The sequence below is a fragment of the Cimex lectularius genome, unplaced genomic scaffold (genome assembly GCF_000648675.2).
Source record: "Cimex lectularius strain Harlan isolate CLEC.00 unplaced genomic scaffold, Clec_2.1 scaffold31, whole genome shotgun sequence".
Classification (NCBI taxonomy): Eukaryota; Metazoa; Arthropoda; class Insecta; order Hemiptera; family Cimicidae; genus Cimex; species Cimex lectularius.
In genome coordinates, this window is record NW_019392645.1 from 1132505 (window position 1) to 1146832 (window position 14328).

At 32.0% G+C, this 14328-nt stretch overlaps 1 protein-coding gene across 4 annotated transcripts in view; it reads left to right on the top strand.

Annotated features, from left to right (window-relative positions):
- LOC106670467 (insulin-like receptor) overlaps positions 1-12561 on the top strand; it is a 113644-nt gene extending 101083 nt beyond the window's left edge. For all 4 annotated transcript variants that reach the window (XM_014400850.2, XM_024230417.1, XM_014400851.2 and 1 more), the window contains 14 exons: positions 633-813; positions 1269-1471; positions 1568-1738; positions 4227-4407; positions 4464-4546; positions 4628-4813; positions 5130-5281; positions 5927-6088; positions 6283-6439; positions 6513-6717; positions 6774-6933; positions 8695-8869; positions 8941-9077; positions 9559-12561. In XM_014400850.2, coding sequence (XP_014256336.1) covers positions 633-813; positions 1269-1471; positions 1568-1738; positions 4227-4407; positions 4464-4546; positions 4628-4813; positions 5130-5281; positions 5927-6088; positions 6283-6439; positions 6513-6717; positions 6774-6933; positions 8695-8869; positions 8941-9077; positions 9559-9963 — 2558 coding nt within the window. In that variant the 3' untranslated portion in view covers positions 9964-12561. The remainder of the gene's footprint in view (positions 1-632; positions 814-1268; positions 1472-1567; positions 1739-4226; positions 4408-4463; positions 4547-4627; positions 4814-5129; positions 5282-5926; positions 6089-6282; positions 6440-6512; positions 6718-6773; positions 6934-8694; positions 8870-8940; positions 9078-9558) is intronic.
- Positions 12562-14328: the final 1767 nt, after the last annotated feature.

A 14328-nucleotide genomic window follows, 5' to 3' on the forward strand; every position in this document is an offset into this window, starting at 1 on the left:
CTCCACACGACACGCAAGAATGGCACAATTACACAGAAGACAGACACTTTGATTGAGTAGAAATACTTTGATTGAATATAAAAAAATATATATATTTTGCATTGTATAAATTCACTTTTTTCCACATCCTACATATATTTGTTAAATGTAAACAATGTTTGTAAATCCCAGATAAAGGTGGAAACATTGGCACGATAAAGAAAATGTTTTTCTGAAACCTACATCACACCAGACCGCATCTCACGATTTCTGAATAATTATATTTTTAACGTTATACTTGATTAAAAAGCCGTGGGCTATGCCGGGATTTGAACCCAGAACTAGCGTGGCAAATATGAATCCTTACTATTCGGCCATGGCAGTTTCCTCTCTTTTACTCCTATATTTCTCTCTCTCTCTGTCTCTCTCTCTCTCTCTGTCTCTCTCTCTCTCCTCTCTCTCTCTCCTCTCTCTCTCTCTCTCTCTCTCTCTCCTCTCTCTCTCTCACACACACACACACACACACACACACACACTCACACTCACACACACACACATGCACACGCACGCACAAATGCACACACACATTCTTCCCTCTCCCCTTCTCCTTTCGCTATTATTCCTCCTCACTTAATTGTTTACAATTTTTATAGGCAATGTGACTGAACTGATAGCTGAAGTAAAGACACGAAGCCCACAAGGAGCTTTAATCAGATGGAAACAATTTGAACATTATGATACAAGAACTTTGTTGGGATATGTTGTCTATTCAATTGAGGCCCCTTACCGAAACATCACATTATACGATGGGCGTGATGGATGTGGTGGAGACGGGTTTGTATTTTATATATATATATATATATATATAAGCTTTATTTCTTTAAAAAAAATTGAAATGATATAAATTGTATTAATTTTACTAAGTAGTTGTAAGTAAGTAGAAATGTTGAAAAACCAGGAATGCGTGATAAGATTTTCTTTTATACTTAGCACAAGCTTCTTTTATTCCTTTTGTAACTATTATTCAGTGTATATTTGTTCAACATAGGAATCAAATATATGATTTTACAAGTATTCAAGGAAACCTTCATTTGATACATTAGCAAGTTCATACAATGAACAGTATGTGTATCTTTTAAAAAAAAATCTTTTTTCAACATTTTGTGGTTAAATTCATCCTCTTGTGTCTCTAGTTTTGTCCGTGCTATCTAATATTTTTAAAAATAATCTCAATTTGGTTAACTTTTGTATTTTTTTTTAAACACTTTCATATTTTTGATCATTTGCAGGTGGAGAGTTGACGATATTGCACCAATGGCTGAAGATGAAAAGAGAAAACTAGAAAAAGAAGGCCAAGAACTGTGGCTGAAATTTGTTTTAACACGATTAAAAGCCTATACGCAATATGCATTTTATGTGAAAACCTATACAATCGCTACTGAGAGAAGTGGTGCACAAAGCCCAATTCTGTATTTTCGAACAGCTCCTTATAGTGAGTTAATTACATTTAAAAAAAAAAATCTCATTGCAATCGGAACCTACTTGAAGATTTTTAATTAAATTTATATCACTTGTTAAATTTTTTTAGTACCATCTGAACCTCGTTCGTTAACAGCGTATTCCAATTCAAGCTTTGAAATTGTTATAAATTGGCTGCCTCCATCAAAGCCAAATGGAAACGTTACATACTACATTGTAACTGGACAATGGGAAAAGGGTGAAGAGGAACACCTTGAGCAAAGGAATTTTTGTTTGGAACGTAAGGAAAATTAGTTTATTTCTAGATCTCAATTAAATTACAAATTTTAAATATTTCTTATTTAACAAAACAAAGGAAAGCTCGTATGAAGAGAGGATAACGAGATTGGGGGGGGGGCTTCGTTACTTATCTCATGGAAAGTGGGAAACATAACAAAAAAACGAATAAATACACAAATTAACAACAGCTCGTATACATCATTAACACTATTTAAAACATTATATTAATTAAAAATGAAAAGGACTGATTACAAAGTCAATAAAACAATGGAACAATAAAAAAAATTAAAAACCACCAAAGAGAAGCTCCTGTGGCTTAAGAGCAGGACTGAGCGATGGCCCCTAAGAGCCTAAAAGAAAGGAAAGTATTGTGTTAACCCGGTAAAGGATTGGCCATACCCGACTGACACACAAACACCTGCTTTTGGGTCAAAGCCCGCACAGATGTCCCGTTTGTAGAGAAAGGTTGCTCAATGTGTCACATCTGATCGAAGAGTGCTGTGCCTTGGCCCCTTACAGGGAGTGAGTAGGCATGAACCCTCTTGAAGTAACGATGTTACTTGGGAGGGCGGGTCAAATGTTGGGTCCCCTGTTCCGTTTCTTAAGAGAAACATGGGTGTTTTCCTTTCTGTAAATATTGTATTTACTGCATGTATGTGTAGATGAATATGTGTGTAGGTATGTTTATTCGAAATCTATTTGTATATGTAAATATATTTGTAAACAATTAAATTATCGTGTTTGTGTAATTAATATACAGCATAGGGCCAATGGCAGTATGAGTATCCCATCAGTCATAACGAGAAGGGGCTGAAATGACTTGACTGTTGGTAGCCCTGTCCAAAAAAATATAAAAAAACCCTAAATAACAAAAGACACGAAGACAATGACACATACCTCCACCTCTCATGGCTTTATAAAAGAAACTTAACAAAACTCACTCAGATTCAGATGGTGAAATGACAAAATGAGTCTGACAGAGCAACCCAATAAAGATAGGCAGATAAGGAATGATCGATAATGACCACATGGAAGGTTTACAATTGTAGTAATCCATATTAATTATTTTAATCAATTGTACTTTTTATCTAAGGTCTTGGACACCAACCCAACATAACACCTATGGCATACTCCCAGTACTTGCCCAACTGCAAATTAAGAGTTGAAGCCATGTTTATTTAGTCATTATTGTTTATACACTGAACAGGAATTAGTTGAGGTTTTTTATTTGTCAGTTTTGTTCGAGATCTTTTATTTTTACATGGTGTTTTGGTATTTAAATATTTAAGAAAAAAAATAGTGCATTTTCATTGTTTAATGGTTTATTTATTACAACAAAGGGAAAACGGCAGCTCAGACTTCTACGAAAAATTTTAATATGATATTCTTGATATTTAGGAAAAAGGCACCATTCCTTCTTAAAAAAGATGGTTCCTACTCACATTAAGTTGACTTAATGTGAGTAGGAACCATCTTTTTTAAGAAGGATTGAACCCCACATTCACCCCATCATTTATAATTTCTATTAAAGGCACCATTTGTAAGTGGTTTGCTCGGTTCAAAAGCAGAAATTTAGATTTGGAAGTTGTAAAGTGCTCTGGTCGTCCTTTGGCCCTTGATGATGACCAAATTCAAATTTTCTTACAAATAACCCACACACAATGCATCTGAGAGAAGCTGGATATGTCTGTCAGGGCATATGGGCTACTCAGTCCTCAAATTTTGACGGAAAAATATTTGATAAAAAATGATTAATGATCGAAAAATATTAATGATAAAAATATTGGATCGCATCTCCGTCTATGATTCCCTCCTAAATTGCAAAGTTACCCCCCAGTGACCCACTGTTAATAACAACTAAAAAAAAGTTAAATGTTAATTTTAGCGTATACTTCAGACAGTTAGAGCGATTAAGTCGGCAATTGACCAAAATCGACTGGCATTGACTAATGGCAAGTGTGTTGTTTTCGCCAGGATTCGTTTCGCACCCTTTACATACAATTTTAATTGTATTTACCATCAAAAAATGTTACAGACTTTTTTTTTACCACGCGATACTTGTTCTCACCTCTTCTGGGTTGTCCCATACATTTTCACTTTTTTACGAACATTGTTCAATACACCAATTCATCATTAATAAAAGTTATTCAGATATCGTGAGATGCGGTCGGGTGTGATGTAGGTTTCAAAAAAACATTTTCTTTATCGTGCCAACGTTTCGATCTTTTATTGAGATCATCTTCAGGGCCTGGGATTTACAAACAATGTTTACATTTAACAATTACATTTAGGATGTGGAAAAGTGAATTTATACAATGCAAAATATATTTTATATTCAAACAAAGTGACGTAGGATCTCAATAAAAGATGTTAAAAGAAAATGTTTTTCTGAGACCTACATCACACCCGACCGCATCTCACGATATCTGAATAACTATCCATTAATGGTCACTAATCTCTACACATTACTAAAAGTACTTTTTTTCCAGCTTATGATAATAAAAGAACTTCTCATTCGATTGCAAAGCCAGAACAGCATCCAGAGACTACTGACAAACCGGATTCTTCCAACAAAAATTGTGCCTGTGCCAATAAAGTGCCTGATAATAAAATAAGGGAAAAAGAAATACATTTTGAAGACCATTTGCAGAATACTATATACATCAAAAGGTGAAATGTTCGTCTTGTTAGGTATCAGTTTATGCAATTTTTCTTGTTTGTTTTAGGACGGACTCGGTAAGAAATAAAAGAGACGTTTCAGATAGAACTACTGGGAAGTTTATATTAATGGAAAACGTTATGGGAGAAGGTGATTTCAGTTTCTAATGAATATTATTATTAATTAAATAAACAGCTTTTAGTATTTTTTACATTGTTTGATGTAACTTAGGATTCCAAGAAAGTTTCACAAGGATCGTTAGAGGAGGAACATCCCTAGTTGTAAAAAATCTAAGACATTTTGCTCATTACAATATTGCAGTTAATGCATGCCGGGAACTGGAAGAAGATGAGAACAAAAATAATACCGGTACCTGTAGTTCTTCAGCATTTGTAACAGCTAAAACATTACCTCTTGGTAAGTCATTTTTTTTTTCAAAGTTCATTTTTCAAGAACCCCATAAAATGAATAAATTCTGATTTATATAAACTCCAAAGTGTGCATGCGTATATGGGCCTCGGCATTTCCAGCCATTTAATTTACAATAAATTACCGGCAGGCCTCTAGAATCACCCACACCGGGTGTTAGCAGTCCTGGGTCAGACCTCGGTCTTACCAGGGGCTATTAACAGCTACAATTTTTACTCCTTGCTTTTAATAATGAAATAAACCTCTTGTGTAAATGTTCAATGATTATTATTTTTTATTATTAACATAGTATTTTCTTTTGTAGCAAATGCTGATAACATCGATGACCAATTCCTACAATGGGAGATTTCCAATAAAAGTCTCGGCTTTGTATTGCTGAGATGGAACGAGCCGCCACGCCCAAACGGGTTTATTGTTGCCTACCAGATTGAATACAGAAGAACGGACATTGAAAATGTATGTATATACACTGAGAGGGAAAAAGTGGCCACTCTTAATATTTTCAATTATCTCTTAGACAATTGGTTATCTTACTACAATATTTGGTCCATTTTAATTAGAGGTAAATAAAACCAAAAGAAAATCTCCCGCTTATGTTTATAATTGGATTTTGTAAACACATCTTTGCATAGTGGATCTCTTCTTTGTTGATTTTTCTGTAAAGCTTCTTTCTAAAGTTCTGGTGGTTTGATTTTTTTAAAAAGTTGTTTCATTTGTAAGTTTTGAATTTGACTTAACTGCTGTGCGATTGATGATGTGCTATCAGAAGAAGTTGTTACTGCCACTAATTGGCGATGGGTTTATTTTTTTGAATGACAATGAAAGGAACCCACACAGCTAGGGTCATTGGTGACCACTTGGAACGGGCTGCAGTTCGATGTTTGGCATGGCCAGCATGTAGTCCTGACCAAAAACCTTTGAGAGGAGTTGTCAATGAAGGTAAAAAGTCACCCAGTGATGCCAGAACATTTGCAGGAATTGGGAATGGTACTATTGGAGGAGGAAAAAAATGAGGGTGGTCACTTTTTTTGCCTCTCAGTTTATAAATGTATGTGTACAGAAAGTTTATCAAGTTCTACATTTTTTAAATTATAATTTTAGTTCAAGCCTAACATCGAGTGCATTACCAGAAAACAATTCAGAGACGCCAATAATTCTTACATGTTGAAGAACCTAGGGCCAGGAAATTATAGTCTTCGTGTCAGGGCTACTTCATATGGTGGAGAAGGAAATTTTACTCCTGTAAAATATTTTTATATAGAAGTAAGTTTAGATTTTTAAAAGAATCATATAATTTAATATGTAATGTTATTCTCCTTTTCGACATTTCTCACTTGATTTTTTAATTCTTCTTAACACATCTCTTTCTGTTTTTATATATTTGCTTGAGGATTTCTTAAGAATGTAAATCTTTGCATTTTTTAAGTTTATTGACTATTGACATTGGTTAATTTCAGGAGGAATCCCAAATATCAGTGGTGTATATTTCTTTAATGTTTTCAACAGCTTTAATCATTACTGCCCTTGTTTGTGTAATATACTTCCGAAGACAGTACACCCAAGTGCCTAATCGTAAATTGATAGCATCGGTAAATCCAGAATATGTACCTACAGGTGAATTACAAGAGGATGAAATAATAAAAAGCAGTTTTAGTATTTGATTGTTTTAATTGATTTTAATTTGTAGTGTATGAACCGGATGACTGGGAAGTCCCTAGAACTAGGGTAGATCTGATCAAAGAGATAGGCCAAGGTTCTTTTGGGATGGTGTGGGAAGGGATTTTAAAAAATGTCGATGGCACACAGGAGCTTCCTTGCGCTGTGAAAACTGTCAATGATCAAGCAGCAGACAGAGATCGAATTGAGTTTTTGAACGAAGCTTCTGTTATGAAGTAAGTTTTTTATTTTTATTTCTCTAGAACAAATAACAAAAAATTTTTTTTTTCAGAGCTTTTAATACTCACCATGTTGTGAAACTTTTGGGAGTCGTCTCTCAAGGCCAGCCTACACTTGTCATAATGGAATTAATGTGTCGTGGAGACCTGAAGTCTTACCTTCGTTCTCACAGACCTGATCTTCCAGATAATCCTAAACAACCTTGCTTAAAAGTAAAAAAAAATCAATATTTTATTTTTTTCTAGATGTTACTATTGTTGAATGAATAATATGTTGAAAAAAAAATATTTTACAGGTTTTGTTATATGTACCACAGTTATGAATAACAACTTAATAGTTTTACCATTTTCTAGGTTAAGGTTAAAAGGATTCGGTCTTTTTACAACCTTCCTCACCGCATCCAATAGTCTATTTTGCAATATCCATTATTATCTAGAGCTCTTCAAGTCTATTCATATTTTTCTGCTGTTACAAATGGAAAATAAAAATTTTTTAGCACCAAGATCAGCCGGATTTGGGGGTGCTCTTGGAAGCTGTAGTAGACCCAGGTCTAGGTGAGCAGCCGGTATTCAACGAGGACAAGTGAGTCTCAAGCTCCAACATGATGGTGTGGGCAAGTTTGAGTGCTTGTAAAAAGAACTTGATTTTGGTTTTTTTTTTTTGGAACTTTTCTTCTTGTCCTGCGACTTCACAACTCCGGAGGCTTTTTTAGATTCACCATTTCTTTCTCAGGAAAATACAGAGTGGTGCCTGATTTTTGGAAGAGAGAAGCCACCTTGGAAAAATCTTCACTGAGCCCCAGGCACCTGGGGTACAGGTGGATTGTTAACATTCCGAGAATGAACCTGTGACACTGCTTTGTCTAATCAGCAGTCCAACTATCATTCTAGTCCTGTATCATTCCTAGGTTGTTTTTTAGGAGTTATTGGGTTGATACAGAAGACAGTTTTTTCCTCCACTGTGACCTAGACAGGTCTGTGGTCTACCTTGGAACCTACAGCTATACCTTGGAAAGTGCACTATTCCTTAAAAACTGAGCACTTTCCTTGGTGCCTCTCTGTGTATCTCGTTTAGTATGATAAATGTCCTGCCAAAGTGGCTGTATTGTAAATGTGCTATCACTTTACATTCTCAAAGGATATATGCTGATGTCTCTGGTTCCTCTTGATAGAGCTGATCTACTAGATTTAGTTGTTCTGCCAGTTGTTTAAGTTTCTGTCCTGAAATACAATCCCCTCCAACTGGGGACTTATTCTTTACCCATTGTACGACAGATTTACATTTTTGGCAACTTAGTATTCCACAAAAGGTCTCAGGGCTGATAGCTGTCCTTATCAAACTTTTATCAGCCTATTTGTCCTTTGTCTTAAGCTCTTGTCGTTCTGAGAGTCTGATACAAAAGGAAAAGATCGTGTGCTAACCCAATTGAGGATAGTCCATACCCTTCTGACACATGGGTCAAAACTAACGCAGGTGTACGTTTGTAGAGAACGGTTGATCAAAAAGTGCCATGCCTTGGCCCCTTACAGGGAGCGAATAGGCATGACCCCTGACATAATGATGGTACTCAGGCAGGCGGGTCAACCGTTGGATCCCCTGTTCTGCTTCTTAAAGGAAACAGGAGTGTTTCCTCACATATAGAATTGTACATATGTGTGTATATGTATATGTAAATAATTAAATTTTTCTGTGTGTATGATTAATCAGAGAGCTGATGGCAAAATATTGAGTACATATTCGCCATAACTTGTGAAACCAGGGGGGTCTATAAAATTGTACAAGTATATAAATTAATCATCATCACCTTCATCTGAGCCCTACTCAATCCCTCGAGCATTGGCTATCATTATACTCTACTATTCTTTATGTTCAGCAAGTCTGAACAATGTTCCAGCCTTTTTTATGTTCGCCCTACTTCTCTTTTTCCCTATAAAAATACTGCAGTAATAATAATGCGTAAAATGTAATTTCAGAGGATTTTAAGAATGGCAGCAGAGATTGCTGACGGCATGGCATACCTGTCTGCAAAAAAATTCGTCCATAGAGACTTAGCGGCAAGAAATTGTATGGTTGCTGAAGATTTGACCGTAAAAATTGGAGATTTTGGTATGACAAGGGATATTTATGAGACAGAATATTATAGAAAAGGTATTACATTTTGTTATTTTGGTTTGTTATTTTAATATTAACATATTATGTCATTTTTCCCCTTAAAAAAGGCTCCAAAGGATTACTTCCAGTACGGTGGATGGCACCAGAAAGTTTAAAAGACGGTGTATTTACTTCTCATTCAGATGCTTGGAGCTATGGAGTGGTCTTGTACGAAATGGCTACACTTGCATCACAACCATATCAGGTACATTATTTAAGGCTTTTTTTCAATACAATTAAAAATTCCAATTAATTATTCTTTTTATCTAAGACTTTTGGTTGAGATGAAAAATTAGTGTCACTAGTGGGATTCGAACTCACGACCTTCGTGTAAATATGCCGCTGCTCTAACCACTTGAGCTGTCGTGACTTCGAACCCCTCTTTTTGCCATATTTTCAAATGTCATGTAATCAGGATTCAATTCTCAGCGACTTATAAAGTGGCCTTGAGGATCTATTAGTAAAGTAATTATTTCTTTTAATTATTAAATTAATCTATATTTGCTTAGTAGTCATAATGACCATATTAATTATTCCAATTTATTATTATTTTTATCTAAGGTTTTTGGTTGAGATGAAAAATTAATTGGAATTGAAATACAAGAAAACAGAAATGAAAAACCACTATATTCATATATTTTATTTTATGAGATTTTGGACAAAACTTAAAATTATTCATTTTATAGGGTCTCTCGAACGATCAGGTTTTGAGATACGTAATCGAAGGTGGAATTATGGAAAGGCCAGAAAGGTGTCCAGACAAATTGTTCCAAGTGATGAAATTGTGTTGGCGCCATAAACCTTCTTCAAGGCCTAGTTTTCTAGAGTTAGTGACACTCCTTCAAGACGATGTCGATCCGGATTTCCAAAATGTTTCTTTTTATCACAGCGAAGAAGGCGTTGATCTCCGTGCTGCCGTCAGCACGGAAGACACGCCTTTAAGCATTTCAAGGGAAATAGAAGACTTTTCTTTGAGCGACGAAGAAGACTATAAAGAACCACACTCTAGTACAAGCAGTAAAATGAGTAATGGTAGTACTACACCTAACGGTTACGTTCCACAACATGTTGTCAAGACGACTAAATGTTGACAAAAGGAAATTCGGGATGTTCAGTAATTATAAAGAACACATTTTTTTAAAGTATTATTTTATATATTTTTTATGCAAGTTTTGCCTATTTTTTCCTTGATTATAATAATGTACATTAAATGCATACAAGTAGTTTTGTATGTATGTTTTTGATACTATCTGAAACCATCACATTTTGAATCTTCTTGTTTTTCATGTTTTTTCTTTGTTTTTGTGTGTTTATAGTGAACATTAGTTAAAGTTTGTCCTTGTACTTTATTACCTTAACTTGATTCTGTCAAAATCATTATGGTAACTGCAATATTTTTTCTGTTTTGTACATGAATGTGAATGTAAATATTATTTTGCCTAAGCGTAGAAGCTTATTGATTCCTAGGTAAAATTAGATATTGGAAACACATCTTGATCACTTAAAAAAATATTTTTGTAGACTGAAAAAAAAGAGAAATAATGAAGGCATCACAACTAGATGATAATGTTGTCAAAAAAGGGTAATTTGTATATAAAATAATTTCTTATTACAGTTCCTTAATATAATATCTAAATTCACTTTAAATTGTAAGTTTAAGGAGATTTATCGTTTTAATTATTATTTTAAATCCAGTACGTTTGTTGTAAATAATGTAAATATAATGTACAAATTTGTTGTATTAAAGTAAGTAATGAGACAATGTTCTATTAAAATTAAGTTAAAAACAAACTGAAAAACAATAAGATCTTATAATGTACCCAAAAACCATACAACATGCATAAACAATCTTTTCCTTAGGCCCATGATAAGCATAAAATATTTGTTTTTTAAATTACATAGAAAAAACTATGTAAAAAGATATATATCTAAAATGCAAAATATATTTGTACAAAGTAATTTCCGTTTGTTATTTTCGAGCTGATTGTCAACAAACAAAATATTCACTTTCTTAACAGTCAGTTTACAATTTTGTTTAATATTTAACAAAGATTAAATAAAAAAGGTGTCCTAAAAACAATAATTTAATATTAAAACTATTCGCTATAAATTATTGTCACAATACTTTGGACACTCATTTTACTAAAGCTAATGACTGCCATATTTGTAAGAAGAAAAAAATTATATAATTTACATCACATTTCTATTCCATACTTGTAAGTTGCGATTTATTACAAAGAACGAAAAATAATATATTCTTTTATATGTTTAAATTTATAGTGTTTCGAAGCAATGAATCATAGCAGTTGTGCATTGATATTACAATTGTATCTTTATTTTCTACTCTTTTCCTTTTTCGCATTACCGAAAATTCATAATTGTGTAAATTTCTTGATAAGCCTTTTGGATCATATTAGATAATAAATATTTTTTTTTTTTTTTTAACGCTTTGCTGGCTTTCATTAAGATGAGCTTTAATAAACTTTTTAAGAAGCAAACATTTAGTACTCATAGACAGTATTGGATCATCTAGTACCAAAAAATATTCTAAAATTAAGTATAATTTTTTTAAACAGCTTTAATCACATTATTATTTTGTGCCTTTCACTAAAACTTGTGATTGAAAAAACTTTGTAAAAGTACGAAACATATTGATATTCAAATTTACAATAAAGTTTTTGTATTAAAAAAACTAAATAAATCGTAAAATTTGTAAATAAAAATTATTTTGTTAGGCTAGTAAGTAAATTAATCGAATTTCTTCAATATTGTATACCATTTTGTTAACTTTGCAAAGATAATCTATTTAAATACAAATTATTTTAGTCGTTCTTAAAACAATTTTTTTTTAAAGATTCTACAGTTATAATTTTACGCTCATACCTTTGTAAAACTATGACAATCTTTTCAATTAGTGTAACTGTTATGAAAATAATTATTAACCAAATCTACCCCTTGAATCATGATCTAATTTTCTTTTTCTGTTTCATAATTGGCATTATTATTTTTATTTTACAGCAAGTTAAAAATGTATGTTAAATATTCCAAACTTGCCACAAAGATCTATACACATATCACTTTTTCTGGACCACAATTGACATACTTATTTTTTATTTTTTTTATTATTTTTTTTTTCTTGGGAAAATAATATACATGACAATGACTTTTTCTGCCCAGTTGTATTTTTGTTTTGTTTTGTAAATAGTTCGAAACATCAATTAAGTGTAAAAAAATATTGTATGACTAGTTATAATAGAATGTATAGGTTTTATATAAAATTGATTCGAGTACATGACATTTATATAAAATCGATAATATGAAAAGGTTTATTTATTTATTTTTTGTTTGTTCTTTGCCAGTATTTTAGATTAATTGAAGTAATTTATCCTTAATAATAAAAGTTTTAATATTGTTTGTATCATACCCAATCGAATTTGTTAAATGTAGTCTCCAGCCCCTTTTAATGTTCTCCATTGTTTTTGCCCCCTCCCCCATTTGATCTCATTGAAATATATAATTTTGTAATTATCTATTTGTTAATTATTAGTTATTTATAATTATTTGCTAGATATGATTGTTTCAGAGCTCAATTCTAGATTATTGGAAGGGTATTTGCAAACAGTATTGCTTGAATGAAAAAACAAAAAACAGTAATCAGGTTAATTAAATTAAATCATAATGTATAAAAATATAATCAATGTATTGAAATGATCATTGTATAGTTACGAGAAAGACTATAAACTGTATAATGTGTGGGCCTAAATTATATTGCTTACCTTAGTTGGTTGTAAATAAATGAGTGTGCAATTTTTACATGATCAGGCTATTTAAATACAAAAATGTTTTAACTTTTTGAAAATACGTACAACTTAGCTCAAAAACAATCAACTTTTTTTCACACCCTTGAGTATGTTTATATACTTAATGACTTCATTTAAAATAATTGTGATGTCTGAAATCATCCTGAGCAATTTTACAAAATAAAAATGTCTAATAAATCTGTACATCCATGTACAGTCTTGAAACAGTTTATGTTTATATAAATTATTTATATGGATATTTTAACGTTACTAATTAATTAAATGTTAAATAAGTTACTAATATTTTTTGAATTAGATATTTAAACTTTGACACACAAAAATGAAAAATGCTTAATTTTGTCTGTTTTGCTTAAGTAAGACTTAACTTAATAAAAATATCCCCCCTTTTATTAAAAATAGAGATTTGTTATTGCAAACTATACCAAAAGGTTTAATGTAATATTTTATACTTTGTATTACCAACTCATTATGTTGTAAATCATTTCTATAGTTCCTAACTATTCTTTAATTGTAAATATAATGCTCATGGATAATTTGTGAATACTGTATTCATATTGTGTATTATAACACCTGACAGTAAAGACAAAATAATTATGTAAATACTCAATGGTATATCATTATAATTGTCATCTTGTGTCTTCTTTACTGTCTTTTTTAAACAATAAAATTAGTACAATACCAAAGTGTAATAACGTGTTAATAAATTATTTTAGTACCCCAAATTTTTTTATTTCCTTTGCTGATTCGTGAGAGCACATAATGTCATTTATTGACATTTCAATGATAATTGCTCTTTCACAACAGATTTTTTGTGGTTGAGTTTCTCGCTGAAAACTCTATTTTAATTATTGTATTAATGGTTATTATTTCTTTTAATGAAGTATTAACTATGCATACAGTTCAACAAAAAATACTGGAAAACCTAAACTAAATAATTTATGGTAGTTTTTTTTTTTCTTCTTTTTTGTGATGTTAATATCAGTGTGTGAATATTGGTCGAGTATTGGCATAAAGAAGACGACTTCGTATCCTGGCCAACCGATTTCTTTTTTATTATAAAGAAGTTTAAAGCAAAGTTCCATTTGGATTCAATTCTGTTTACCTTTCAAGTTATTCAAGTACACACATATAATAACACAGCCAATGCATCAACATTAATATTAGACACAAGGAATTTTTTTTTCTCTCTCTCCTCTGATCTACTAAATCTTAATATCAACCGATCAATTTTACAAGTGATACAATTTAAAAATTTCCACTAACACATCAATCAATTTAAGAAAATTTATATACTTTATTTATATATACATGTACAAACATTGGCAACCATTCATTATTTTTTAAACGTAAGGAAGCGAAAAATTCATTTAGATCAAAACATCATCTGATAAGAAAATAAATGGCATGACAATTGACCTCGACATACAATTTTTTTATGAGGCTATTTTTCTCATTACCAAAGCGTGTGAATGGGTCGGGTTAGGTTAGGTTAGGGTTAGTTTGGAATAATCATAGGGTTAAGTAAGTGTTATTTTATGGCTAGGTTTTGGTTTAGTTTATTTTAGGGTTAGGGACTAAAATCTCAAAATTAAAACAGATTATCAAGTGGTTTTATAAAGGTGGAAATTTTAGGCA